This window comes from Lissotriton vulgaris, chromosome 2_1 (genome assembly GCF_964263255.1).
Source record: "Lissotriton vulgaris chromosome 2_1, aLisVul1.2, whole genome shotgun sequence".
Taxonomy (NCBI): domain Eukaryota; kingdom Metazoa; phylum Chordata; class Amphibia; order Caudata; family Salamandridae; genus Lissotriton; species Lissotriton vulgaris.
The window spans coordinates 62,876,538-62,891,343 of record NC_141687.1 but is presented as its reverse complement, the minus strand read 5'-3'; the positions used below and the strand labels follow the sequence as shown (position 1 = coordinate 62,891,343).

General features: G+C 47.1%; 1 protein-coding gene and 1 pseudogene across 1 annotated transcript in view; both read right to left on the bottom strand.

Annotated features, from left to right (window-relative positions):
• The window catches only part of TMBIM1 (transmembrane BAX inhibitor motif containing 1), a 183,034-nt gene that overhangs the window by 18,505 nt on the left and 149,723 nt on the right, over window positions 1-14,806 (bottom strand). Inside the window, exons 5-6 of the mRNA XM_086954468.1 lie at window positions 14,732-14,785; window positions 7,252-7,302 (exon numbers count right to left, since the gene is read on the bottom strand). Of these exons, the coding sequence (XP_086810594.1) occupies window positions 7,252-7,302; window positions 14,732-14,785 (105 nt within the window). The remainder of the gene's footprint in view (window positions 1-7,251; window positions 7,303-14,731; window positions 14,786-14,806) is intronic.
• Window positions 8,810-12,854, bottom strand: LOC147729571 (condensin complex subunit 3-like; annotated as a pseudogene).

The following is a 14,806-nucleotide window of genomic DNA, read 5'->3' as shown; positions in this document are numbered from 1 at the left end:
ACATAACAGCAAGGAACGCTTCAGCATCGTAAAAGAGCTCTCCAACCCCAGCGCCAGCAGCATCGACATCACACCATCGCAAGACCTATGCGACTTCCTCGCCACGTTCTTCCACCGCAAGATCGCCGATATACACGACAGCTTCGGTGCCCAGACTCCGCCTCCAGCCACCAAACTAACACCCCCTACCGCCAACATCAGCGATTGGACTCCCATCAGCACTGAAGACACCACCCACGTCATGAACACCATCCACTCCGGTTCTCCCACCGACCCATGCCCTCACCACATCTTCAACAAAGCCGACACCATCATCGCACCCACCTCCGGAAAATCATAAACAACTTCTTCTCGTCCGCCACCTTCCCGGAGAGCTGGAAGCACGCAGAAATTATCGCCCTACTGAAAAAAACAACAGCGGACCCCAATGACCTCAAGAACTTCCGTCCCATCTCCCTTCTTCCCTTCCCTGCAAAAGTCATCGAGAAAACCGTCAATAAACAGCTGACCGCATTCCTCGGGACAAACGGCTCCCTCGACCCATCCCAGTCCGGATTTCGAGCCAACCACAGCACCGAGACTGCCCTCATCGCAGCCACCAATGACATCAGGTCCCTGCTTGACAAGGGGGAAACAACCGCCCTCATCCTCCTAGACCGCTCAGCCGCCTTCAACACCGTATGCCATCGCACACTAAAAACCCGCCTCCACAACGCTGGAATGCAAGGAAAAGCCCTGGACTGGATCACCTCATTCCTCTGACAGAACCCAGGGAGTCCGCCTCCCTCCCTTCCGCTCTGCAGCCACCAAGATCATCTGCGGCGCACCCCAAGGCTCTTCGATCAGCCCAACCCTCTTCAATATCTACATGAGCCCCCTCGCCACCATCGTACGCAAACACAACCTCAACATCATCTCCTACGCCGACGACACCCAGCTGATACTCTCCCTCACCAAAGACCCAACCACCGCCAAAATCGACCTCCAGGAAGGAATGAAAGACGTCACGGAATGGATGAAGCTCAGTCGTCTGAAACTGAACTCAGACAAGATGGAGGTCCTCATCCTCGGACCATCCCCATCCGCCTGGGATGACTCCTGGTGGCCCACCGCGCTGGGTACCGCACCGACACCCACGGACCACGCACGCAACCTGGGATTCATCCTGGACTCCTCCCTCACGATGACCAAGCAAGTAAACGCCATCTCATCCTCATGCTTCAACACCCTGCGCATGCTCCAAAAGATCTTCCGGTGGATCCCTACCGGAACTAGAAAGACGGTCACCCAGGCACTCGTCACCAGCCGACTAGACTACGCGAACGCCCTATACGCAGGAACCACAGTCAAACTTCAGAAAAGACCCCAACGCATACAGAACGCATCCACACGACTCATCCTCGACATCCCTCGCCGCAGCCACATAACTCCCCACCTGAGACCTGCACTGGCTCCCCGTCAGCAAGAGGATCACGCTCAGGCTCCTCACCCACGCACACAAATCGCTACATGACATGGGCCCCAAATACCTCAACAATCGCCTCACGTTCTACACTCCAAACCGCCAGCTCCGCTACGCTAGCCTCGCCACCGTCCCACGGATTCGTAGAACCACCACCGGAGGAAGATCGCTCTCCTACCTGGCCGCCCAGACGTGGAACTCCCTTCCCGCACACCTACGACTGACCCAGGACCACCTCAGCTTCAGGAAGCACCGCATGACCTGGCTGTTCGAGCAGTAGCAGCACCCCCCCCCCTCCCTTCAGCGCCTTGACACCCCTACGGGTGATTAGCGCGCTTTATAAATGGATATATTGATTGATTCATCCATACATGGCCTAATGATACAATATCATGCCTGAAATGCAATAATATGCTGTAATTGTAGACGTAGATTTACATAATAAATTCGAATTAGAACAAAACATTCAATACATATATTGTTTTAGACGACCAAACAATGTGGTCACCCTACAGTGTCTGTACAGTAAGCCTGCACTGCATGCACTACCTCTGTGCAGTTGACCAGTCAGAGGTGTTAAACAATTCAAGCTGCCCTGTGGCAGCAGGAGTGAAACACTTGTGCTTTGCACCATCAGGCGACAGGTGCCGGCCGCAGATGGTTGGTGCGTGCACGCTCGCACAATCAGGAACGGGAGGGACTGGGTGAAGGTCAGACACGGCCTTAAGGCAACAGACAGGTTACGGAGACGAACAGCAAATCTTGAGTGGGAGAGAGCCCCGACGCAGTCTGCCAAGCACCATACAGGGGTGGTCAGTGGGGGGAGGGGCTCAATAATGAAGGAAGAAACGGAAAAGGAGCTTTTAGCACGGACCGGGAAGACGAGTGGGGAGAGGGCATGGACGTCATTTAGGGATCGCAGTTGCAACCTCTTGCTTATCTCTTGTGACCCCTGGCACAGTCTGTGCGACCACTGGCCTCAGAGGTGGCAAAGTCAGTGCCAGGAACACGGTTGCAACTTGTCCTTATGGACCTCGGTTGGGGCTCCACTCTCTTCTGTCAAATCTTTAATTACACGAATGGTGAATAATATTACATTATCCACTATTAGTGCAATACAAATGGAGCACAATTAGCTGGAATTAGACCTTCTCTGAGGTACATAACAAAATACTTTTAAATGTACGTGTTTGTGGGTGACAATTTGTTTACGTGAGAGTATGTGGGTAAGCGCAAATGTGTTTATATGTCTTATATGTCTAAGCAGGTGTGGTGTGAGTGATAGTGAAGGTCAATGGGAATATGATGTCACTTCTACTACCCCAGGCATTTTGGTGAATTCTCGTCCATGGGACAGGGTGAATTGATACTATCAGGTATTCACTCATCTTTTGCCCGAGTTCCTACTTCCGCGGAGCAGCAGCCCTTCCCCGACTTCCCCTTGCCAGGGTTGCATGCTCTGCATCAGACTATTCTGCTGCAGCCACACCCCTCTCCCACCACCGGGGGAGTCAGGTCACCCAGACAAACTATCTCATAGCAGTATGAGAGCTTATTAGACTGGATTCAGCAGCCGCCCCCTACTGCTTCCTCATGTATTGCGGCCTGATCCAGTGTCATGTGTGGAACCTTCAGCCAGGCCATGCTTTATAACTAACAGCCCGCTGCATCCTGGGACTTGTAGTTCCAAATTTTAACATTTTAAAGAGGGGCTTGGAACGACAGGCATGCAAACTGCTGTGGGCCTTAAGGTGTAACAGAACGCTCGGCAACTTGTCTTCTACACACCTGCTCTCTCTCGGTCGGAAATACTACTGACAGGAATAGGTAAGACCACAATCTGCTTACCAGTAAGCACTTTGAGACATTGTAGTTCATGAATGTATCTGTAAATTATTAAAGCATAGGGCACCAATAGAACTTGGTTTCACCTATGCACCAGCACCTTGAGAATTTATGGACCAAGACTGCTTTTCTTCACCTTTGTGACTTTTTAGTGAGTTCATGAAATGTTTTGGCTGCATCGATTTTATCAAATATTTTATGATGCATGTTTGATCTAAGAAGGCTTTAACGCTTTTTTGGTGTATGCGGAGTGATTCCAATGTTTTACACTATGTTTTCTTGCTCTTTTATGGCATACAGCCAAAATAAAGATTTGAAAGTAAAGCTTGCCAGCAGGAGGGCAGCCAGGGACAGATTGGAAGAGAGCGCACAAGTAAGCTACAGACCAAAAGGAATAAGGGTGAGAAAAGACAATGGGAGAAAAAAAATCAAAAACCGATGTGTACCCACAAGACAGACAATAGGATTTGAATTAGGACCTCAAAGCAAGAAGAAGAAAAAAGGGTGAGGTGGAAGAGACCGACATCAAACTGTGGCTGACTACTTCAGATGTGGCTGCAGGATTCATGATAACAAGCCACACTCCTTAAGACACTATCTTCAGATTTTTAGGTCTTGCTTAGCGATGCAGCGCATGCGCTGCTTGCCTTGGCGAGACCTACAGTCACCGGTTTCTCTGCCGAAGGGAGACGGGAGGTGGCACGCGCGGACAGGAGATGTGCACTTGCGGACAGGAGATGTGCACTCGCGGACAGGAGATGTGCACTCCTTACGCGTGCAAATCTCCTGTCCCCGGGTGAACAAAGTGCACGCATGGCATGCTTGAACTTTTCCTCCCCCGTCGGCTCCAGGGACAGAGTTTGTTTTCTCACTGTCATTGGTTTTGAAAGCAAGAGGAGCGCTGTATGCTTTTAAGACGTGGTGAGTAATTTACGTCCCTCTGCACGTAGAAGGTTTATGCATTTCAGGCCAAATACCGACTGGTGAAAATACATGGACGAAAAAGGGAGGGGGAATCTTTTCATCAAGTTGTCAGTGTCGCAGTGGCAAGAATCACGATATGAATCATGTGGTGTTCTATTGTCCGGGTTGGTTACATTGTCAGAGACCATGTATTGGCCTAGTTATTTCAAAATATTTTAAAGCAGCATACGAGGAAGCACTTTATTTTTCGTAAAATCCACCTGTAATTAATGTTTGCCATCGCCTGATATGTTTTGGATCTTTTCTTGTATTATAATATGGTATGAATATTTAGGAAAACTGTATTACGATTATTTTTTATTGATGTGTTTGAATTCCCTTGTGTATTAATCTTGTATTGTGTTCACGCTTTTATCCATTGTGTGTGGTAAGTTTCTTCTGTGGAAGCACTTTTTCGATTAAATACATACCACTGGTGAATGCATAACAGCCCTGTGGCCGCAGGTTGCATACATCTTAAGCATACAAACATTCAGTAGTGAATGAGTACAGTGCTGTGGCAGCAGGTTGCAGGCATCTTAAGCATACAAACATTTGGGAGTGAGTGTATAAAGCGCTGTGGCAGCAGGGTGTATTGCACCCCTAAGCGTACGAACATTTAGTGGTGAATGCTTACAGTGCTATGGCCGTAGAGTGTAATGCACTCCTAAGCATACCAACATTCAGTGTAGAATGCTTACAGCGATGGGGCCGCAAGGTGGATTGCACTCCTAAGCATACGAACATTCAGTGGTGAATGAGTATAGCTCTGTGGCAGCAGGGTGTATTGCTTCCTTAGCATACGAACATTCAGTGGGGAATGAGTACAGCACTGTGTCAGCAGGGTGTATTGCATCCTAAGCATACAAACATCCTAAGCATACGAACAGTCAGTGGAGAATGAGTACACGCTGTGGCTGCAGGGTGTATTGCACTCCTAAGCATACGAACATTCAGTGGTGAATGCGTACAGTGCTGTGGACACAGCGTGTATTGCATTCTAAGCATACGAAAATTCAGTGGTGAAGGAGTACAGCGCTGTGGCCGCAGGGTGTATTGAAGTCCTAAGCATACGAACATTCAGTGGAGAATGAGTGCAGAGCTGTGGCCGCAGGGTGTAATGCACTCCTAAGCATAGGAACATTCAGTGGTGAATGCTTACAGTACTGTGGCCGCAAGGTGTAATGCACTCCTAAGCATAGGAACATTCAGTGGTGAATGCTTACAGTACTGTGGCCGCAAGGTGTAATGCACTCCTAAGCATAGGAACATTCAGTGGTGAATGAGTATAGCTCTGTGGCAGCAGGATGTATTGTTTCCTCAGCATACGAACATTCAGTGGGGAATGAGTACAGCGCAGTGGTCGCAGGATGTATTGCACTCCTAAGCATATGAACATTCAGTGGAGAATGAGTACAGCCCTGTGGCCACAGGGTGTAATGCACTCCTAAGCATATGAACATTCAGTGGAGAATGAGTACAGCCCTGTGGCCACAGGGTGTAATGCACTCCTAAGCATACAACATTCAGTGGTGAATGTGTATAGCTCTGTGGCAGCAGGATGTATTGCATCCTAAGCATATGAATATTCAGTGGAGAATGAGTACACACTGTGGCCGCAGGGTGTACTCATTCAGTGGAGAATGATTACACGCATTTGGTGGTGAAAGAGTACAGCCCTGTGGCCGCGGGGTGTATTGCATCCTTAGCATACAAACATTCAGTGGGGAATGAGTACAGTGCTATGGCCGCAGGGTATATTGCACTCCTAAGCATAGGAACATTCAGTGGTGAATGTGTACAGTGCTGTGGCCCAGGGTTTATTGCATCCTTATCATATGAACATTCAGTGGGGAAGGAGTACAGCGCTGTGGATGCAGGGTGATACATCCTAAGTATACGAACATTCAATGGAGAATGAGTACACGCTTTACGCGCAGGGTGTATTGCATCCTTAGCATAGAAACATTCAGTGGGGCAAGAGGACAGCGCTGTGGACGCAGGGTGAATTGCATCCTAAGCATACGAATATTCAGTAGTGAATGCATTCAGTGCTGTGGCAGCAGGGTGTATTGCATCCTGAACATGCATACATACATTCAGTGGTGAATAAGTACAGCCCTGTGGCCGCAGGGTGTACTGCATTCTCAGCATACGAACATTCAGTGGGGAATGAGTACAGCACTGTGGACGAAGGATGTATTGCATTCTAAGCACAAACATTTGTCGGTGAACGCGTATATCACCAGGGGGAAAAATGGTGCATTTCAGGACAAAACAGGTCCCTTCCCCAAGGGAGGGTTTTAAAGTAAAACATATTGCATTTTAAACAATTTATAGCAGCACACAATATAACTACATTTTCTTGACTCTTGCATTCTACAAATCTTAAATCCTACCATGGCTAAATTCCAGTTACTGCCTTCCAGCAGTTCGATATCTGCTCACCTAGCGCTCAACGCTCACATGCCATCATCTTTTGCCTTGGGTTAAAGCTTGTCAGGTTCATGAACATTACATCATAGTACGTTTTACCGTATAATATATTGCACGCAAAAACTGAATTCACTTGTTTCTTCTTCACTGTAAAAAGTACCAACAAGAGGAATGGACTGGTTGTGTCCCAAGACGTGTAAAGTTTTTCCTCTGTATTACGGAGGGCTATTTCACAGACATTGTTTTTTGGGGTTTATGCTGAAGCTTGACAACGGAAAAGGAAGAAAAATAATTGAATTGAAGGATACTTTAAACAATTAAAGGGATTTACCACTTGAGGTGTTCATCACTCATTCAGTACAGAGATGTTTCTCAATTTTTGTGAAGATCGGGCCTCTTCACCGCAATAGATTGCAGATGCCAGTGGGTAGAAGCTGCAGTACCTTTGAAGGTTATATCCCTCTTTTAGGCAACAGGCAGCTCCTGCCACCCAAAGACAAGTCTTTCATTTCTAACATGTGCAACATTAACAGAGGTGAACTCACCTGGGACCCTGGCAGCATGCCAGCACGAGGTAGGTAACGAAGAACACAGCGCTGCGGAGAGGGAGACAGAGAGAGAGTTCAAATATATATGCATGCAGGGGACCCTTTAGAAAAGGCAACACAATGAAGCAGGGATTAAAGTGCAAGCCCAAAGAGGACAGACTCTAGATATAAAAAATTTGCAAAAATGTGCACACTGAGGGAAATTATATTCATATCCGACAAACAAACAGTGCAATAGGACAGTCTCTTTTTGAAAAGCTCTTCGAACTCAAAGATATGACAGAGTTGCAGGGAAGCCTTAATAGTAACGTGCAAAATCATACAAAGCATTTTTACAGAAATGGTAGAAAAGCACAGCATAAGTGATGGAGGGAAAATTGCAGATTCTTTCAGAAAGACATAAGATGGGCACAATGAAAGCAGAGGTAAACCTGGAGCCCAGGCAGGGTTTGCGTGTCGAATGTAGGCCAGAAAAAGAGAAGGACAGATTGGGCCAGGCTGCCCTTCTAAGCATCATTGTTACACTTTCCATTCACCCCACTGGCTAGTAAATGTGGAGGAAAGTAGCCAGCAGAAAAGAAATCAGTGAGGTACATTCTCACAGCTGAGATATGTGGTGGAATTAGAGTGTATCCTGGCAAGGTCGACTTAGCCTTCCATCCTTTAGAGGTTGGTAACAGGAGTACCATTAAACTGGGTAATAGTACTAGCTTAATTTTATTATACAAATATAAATTGCAGAAACACAATGCCCATTTGGCCTCTATACCATACAAAAAATAAAATAATACGGTTTATCACAAATAAGCGGACCTTGGAGAAGTAAGGTCAAAAGTAGTTCATTTACAAAAGGCTACTTGTAACATGAGAATGTTCCTTTTGTCCACTGTTTGCTTCTGTATTCAAAAGAGATTTCAAATGTGTTTTTCGCATTTTTTTTTGTTCATTTAAGGTCTTGCCATCAACAAAAAGAGTAGGACTTCGATCTTTCAGAGCCTTATTCCGCCAGTATGTGTGTGTGTTTTCTCTTCTGTGCAGATCGGAGAGCTGCAGGTGTTTGTCTTACCTTTGACTTCAGTAGCGGCAGTTACGGGTGGTAGTGGTAGTGCAGGGAGGAGGGTGGGATTTTAAATTTTAAAAAGGGGGGGCGGGGGGGGAGAAAGAAAATGTAACTCACCTTCTGTCTACGGCGTAGAAAACAGGAAGTACCCAAACTCCCTTAGCCAATCACAACGCTGCTGTCACCAGCATGAGATCAGCGTTGTGATTGGTCTGAGCACTTAGTTCGGCGCTCAGACAGGGGCTGGGGAGGCTGTGCATGTTCTCCATCCAGGCTGTGCAATACATGCCATGCCAAGGTGGCCTGCCAAACTTTAGAAAGTGCCCACACCTCCCCCTCTGCTCTGTGGGCAGTCTAGCCCCGCCTCGCCCTGCACCTACAGAGCCACTAGGGAAAAATAAAATGATAACACGGTGTTGTTAAAATTTTATATTTCTTGCGAGGCGACGGATCTGTCGCTGTTTGACTTGCTTTTCTCATGTTTGCCTATTTTAGTTACACATCAACTGAAGGTCCAGAATCACTATTTTTGTCTTATGCATTTTGATAAATTTGTTCAGACTTTGGTCTCCATCTCTACTGGCATTTCCATTTGGTCTTTCATTTATTCAAGTGGCGACCTCTGTTCTGCTGCCTCTTTATTTTCCCAATAACATATGGACAAGTTTTACTTTTACACTGCTCATGAATTTCATACAAGAGAGGTAGAATATCTTGTGTACTGTTTATTCATTTTTAAGCAACTTAATATCTTTGCATAAATCTGAACATCTGGAGCACCTGGGCACGTGGGACGTCACAGCCGAGGTGGCGTGACCTGCTAAGCTTTATTAATCCACTGGTTTTCCTTTTGGGTTTATCAATCCACTAGGCCTTGTTTGGTCCTGAAATAACTCAGGAATGTTTGCAATGTCAACATCAGCCAAAAGAGTTGAGGTAGGGGTATTGAATAAAGGATGCATTGTTGGTATCAATGCTTCTTCACACATTTGCGGTTTATTTCTGTTTGCGAATGCGTAACTGGTAAGGAACCTTCCAAGCAGAGCTTATGCCAAGTGACATCTTGTGCTCCGGGACAGCATCTGAGTAACACAATGCCTGACAGTTTGATACCTACAAACCCTCCTGAGAAGATCAACTTCATAAGTCCTTTTGTGGCGTGGGTCTTGATTTGGAGAACCTCACGGCCCAGAATGGCAGACGGAAGCCATTTGGTGTCTCTTCAGCTTCTTTAATTTGGTCCTCTCTCTCCTCAGCTCCGTGCGGTTTGTTTTCTCAGCCTCCTCAGTTTGGTACCCCACTTTTTCATCTTTAAAAGCATCCATTCCCACCAGCATGAAATGGTCAAAGGCAGCTCTCAGTGCACTCAGCTTTACCATGGCCTGATCAATTTGAGGAATCTGTAGCAACAATGTTAGGGGCTGTACCGCAAAGTTCTTTGGTGCGCTCCCTGAACATAGAAGAAAGAATACCGTGGTATACTATACCTAACTCCACATATAAATTCCTTGACGATCCATACGTCTTCGAGTTACATAGATGTAGAGTTAAGCACAATAATCTATACTTATTCTACATGCACTTTTGATGTTTTGGTCTTTGATATGGTCCACCATATTTTTGCATCAGGGTATTCCTATTGCCGGTATTCAGTAGACGATCAGTCCTCCTTCGGTAACACAATGCAAACCAAACACAAACCCGCCTGGCTTCGCACTCGTGGGTGGAGGTTCGCAATCTCCTGCAGAATTAGAGTCACGAACTCCATTCCCTGCTCCACCCATCCCTAGGACAGGACAAGGACATTTGCTTTAAAAGTTCATGGCCCATGATCAGACATTCCAGCGGTGTTTCAGGGTCATTCTTTTCTGTGCCTATTTCTTTCATTTCAGGTTCGTCAGTCGGCCGCACATGTTTTTCACCCCTTTGCCTTTCACTCTACTTTAGACGTACAGCCAAGGTCTTATGACGAAATGCATTCTTGCAATTCCTGTTTCGCTTCTTAGTGCACTGTACGGTTTATGAAATTCAGAAGCTCAAACAAGTGTGCACCCGCCACAGTCACTATTTATGTATATATTGTATAGCAATAGTGCACTTATTACTCACTCGCTGCACTTTCACTGCGTCGTTGCATCATTTGGGAACACTCATTTCCAATGTATGTTAACAGACTTACATGATGTTGTCCACATAAGCTTCTAAATGTTGAAAAATCAAATAAAATGTATTCTTTCTACTAAACACAATCTATTGATGCTCATGCACTGGGTTTCCATGGAAGCGGAGGTCACACTGCCCCCTACAGGGACGCTTGTTTCCTATAGTACTGGACTCCCCAGGTCCCTTTCGTTTAAGGAATAGCAGGGTGGCACTTCTGTTTGCGAGACCACCGAAGAGCGCCACGAGGAATTGTTGACTGCCATGTCTGGGCACACTTCTAGAGCTCAGTTAGACGAGTCTGGCTAGCCAGGACAGGTTCAGCATCTCATTGGTGTGCAGTTGACTGAGGGTTGCAGAAGTGGATGGAAGAACGGGTGGGATAAGTTAATGAACGCAGGGTTTTCAGAATAGTTATGGAGGATGCTTATTTTTTTATCTAAAAAAAGAAAAAGAAGTCTTAATGTTTTTAATGCACAGGGAGGTTTCTTCTGGTCATCAAATCTAGGTTTTCAAAAATGCAGGCTGCTGCCCTCATTTGGTTGGAGGCCTCATTGATGGTGTTTCATTGGCATTTTTGGCTTTCTTGATAGCAATGTGGTGGCCTCTCCGGTGTTTCCCAGATAAGCCGGTCTTCAGTCCACACCCTCGTGCATCACCAACACGCACGGTAGCAGGCGCTTTGTTTGAGGTCTGCTAGGCTAGCAATGAGCCATCCCTGGGATTTTATACCAAATTTACATTCTCTTGTTTTGGTGGGCCTATTTGGTAATGAGCGGTGGATAGCCGGAGGTCCAGGTTGCCCACCGATACTTTAGCATCCTCTGGGTTCAGAGGGTTAGTTCTGAAGCCCCTCCATGATACGTCACGCTTCTCTGCGCTGACGCTTCTGTAATGGTTCATGGGTGTGGGTGGCGGCTCATCTCTAATCTGGGCTGCGATTCAAATTTGGTGGATTCCGCGACTGAAGATGGACACGTCTTTACCAAGGTCAGAGATGAATAGTTGGCCTGGTGCTTTCAGCCGGCTGATGGGAGTTGTATCATCTGATGTAGCTACCAGATCTGCGCGTGCTCAGCTCTACAGTCACTGCGCACAGACCTTCTTTCGCTGTAATAAGTACATAAGGACCCACCTGATGCTCTTTTACCCCCCTCCAGAGTTTTCCTATGCGCTTCTTCCCTCGTGTCTCTGCCCACCGTGCATTCCTTCCCCTAACCATCTCAGAGTCCCTCGCAGAGCATTCTACAATTCATGGGTCTTCCTGGCAAACGCCCCTTCCAACCCACGAGTCATTTCCATAACCCTGCACTGCCCCCTGGCGGGCATTAGAATTGCTTCTTTATTTGCATTCCGGTGCTTGGCTTTTCATAAAAAAAGCAAAGAAAGGAGGAAGTACTAGAACACAAAGTGGATTCCAGGCAAGGGTGGGCCATCAGTGAGCACCTTGAACATTAGCTCCTAGCCATAAAAGTGTTAAAACGAACCTCTATGCACAAGTGCATCGTGCCTTGCTACCTATGAATCTGTACTGGCACATCTACAGAGCTCTCTCAAAGTGCCTCTACTCTCGCCTCCACTCCAGTCTGAGCTGGGTCACTGACAGTGCTCACATGAATGCATTTGGCACAAAACTTTTCAGTAAGTTAAAGGATTGTTTAGTTAATAAACACTATTACAATCGGATAAAAACCCATAAAATATGTTAATGTTTCAAACATCTTGTGCAATGAGCCAGTGTGCAAATTAGGTGAGCAGACAATGCACTATATTAAAGACCTCTTGTGCAAAAAGGCAATGAGCAATCAAATGAACAGTCAATCAGAACAAACATTTCAGTAGTGAGATGACAGGAAACCCCTTTATCCGGTAAGACAGGTTTAAATAGTTACCATGTCAGCTGCAGAGATCTCCTCACCCGCCAGCTCACAGTTTCACGTCCCAGAGGAGTGAGCTCTCTATTCATCCTTCAGATGTAGCTACACTTAAGACCATTAAGCATAGCACAGTGCTACCAGCAGCTATTGTCTTAAGACACTTCACTTCGAGTGCTCTACACAAGCGCTTTTAATCTTCGTACCTCGATCGCTTACATTTATAACCCGGCTTAGAATGTGGTTATGAGTATAAAGTCCTTCAACCATGTGCAGCCATCTAACTCTCGGTGTAATGAACACAGAGTTGAAAGTACAGATCTGTGCATCTAGGACATGCCACAAAAACAGTCCTCCGTTTTATGGGTTTCTGCTCTAATCACACAGCTCAGGAGGGTGGCATCTCTGCTGCTAGGATTTGGGTGTAACTTGCAGTCACATTTTCCATTGCTGGTGGTAATTTGCAGACAGAGGTGTGTAACTTGCAGGTTATAGGTGCCCCCCATCGTTATTCATGAGCCCACTGCAGAAGCTCGTTTACTCTGCAAGATGGTCCCATCGGGTAGCCTGGGCTTAAAGGGGCTGCTGCAGACTTCCACATGTGATCTGCATGTAATATGTTCAAGCCTCGGGACATGTTTCAGTCCCTTCAGGTAGCCTGGGGTTAAAGGGGCTGCTGCAGGCTTCCACTTGTGGCCTGCATGTAATATGTTCCAACCTCAGGACATGTTTCAGTCCCTTCAGGAAGCCCTGTGGTTAAAGGGGCTTCTGCAGGCTTCCACTTGTGGCCTGCATGCAATGTGTTCTAGCCCCAGTACAATGCTCAGCGGTTTAGCCTCGTGCACGGGTCGGTGTATGCAGAGCTGCAAATCTGAGATTTGTATCCCGTAGGAGGCGTACAGCCGGCGTTTACCCTTCTAAACTCATAAATAAACTCTTAACGGTTTTATTGAACTCTGGCAGGAGGCCTCAGTGCGGTATTTTAGGAGTAAGAACAGATACCAGAGGAGGCCGGGACAAATGAGATTTTCCTCCAATCTCTCTCATTTGCCCTCCCCGCCCTCCCCCTCTTTCCAACAGAAGGAACGGCGGCAGCGACTCCCGCCAGCGAATCACAAAACAGAGAGCAAATCACGAAGCGTAAGGCGTGGACTTCTGAAAGTGTTCTGTGCTGGTCCCCCCGCACACTCCTCACGCAGATCCCTGCTTTCGGAGGCATCTCCAGCGTGGGGCTGGGCTGTCACACTTCAAAGGGCCGGATATGCCGACTACCAGGAATCCGCAGGCTGGAGCAAGAGCCATGAGGCGGGCGCGGCATTGTTAGGTGCTTAAAGATGGCGGCGGAGCAGGGCTTCAGAGCGCGGGCGGGGTCTGGGGAGGAGCGGGTGGGGGCACAGCCTGTCCAGGCAGGACGAGGGCGTTCCACGCGAGGATATCTCACTGCATCCACTTCCTCTCTCTAGTAAACTGGGAAACATCACACGTGCACCAATCCTGGCTGACAAATGTTAGGATGCCCCCAAGACAACTACACATGCTCACAAACAGACACCATGAATGAAGGCTCCCACGCGCACCCACTACATGTCAGACATCCCACGTCAGACATCCCACTGCATGCCAGACATCCCACGTCAGACATGCCACTGCATGTCAGACTTCCCACAATAACATTAAAGCACGTGCCACAAGCAGCCTCCAGTGGCATAAGAATTGGTACTGTCTGTCGGAAAGAAGTTCAGGCCCTCAAAATACACAAAATGGTACTGGCACCGACAGCCAGTGTGTACCCACCCATTTGCAGCACTGAACCAGTATTGCATGTCTGGTTGATTCGCACCAACAGACGTGCCAACTCACACGGTGCCACCATGGGATACACAATATGGCCCACCCTACATACAGTCTCCCAGTGAAGAGTGATTTCACACTGTGGCACAAAAGATGAACTGGAAACCCCTTCACAGAGTGGGCGTCCAGTGTTTCAAGACCCTGTACAGCCAATGTCCATTTTGGGGTGTGAAATGTCAGCAGGTGTTTTTTTTAATTAAGTTGAGGAAGTGTTGATCTCAACACTTCCTCAACTTAAAACTTCCTCAGGTTGTGCTCATCTTTTTCTAAAGAATTTGGTAGGTCTGCTAAAATCAGCACCCAACCCACCAACCCGCTGCCCACTTTTACAAATCAATCACATTACGTCCACCTTCTTGGGTTCTCCATCTGCAAAAAAATCGAGTGCTTAGAATACAAGACTAAACGTAAACAAGTACCAACACTGAAAGCAAACGAGACTAATTGCACCCATCAAACCCAGCAAACTCCGACTGTACGCTCAAAGGTGAGAACATAAGAGATGCAGACAAGCACCAGAAGTGATACTCACTAGGACACATAGTAGACTGCAGGGTTTGCTCTCACAAACTTCCCGACGGGTTCCCTGCAAGGAGAAAGGAGGCAT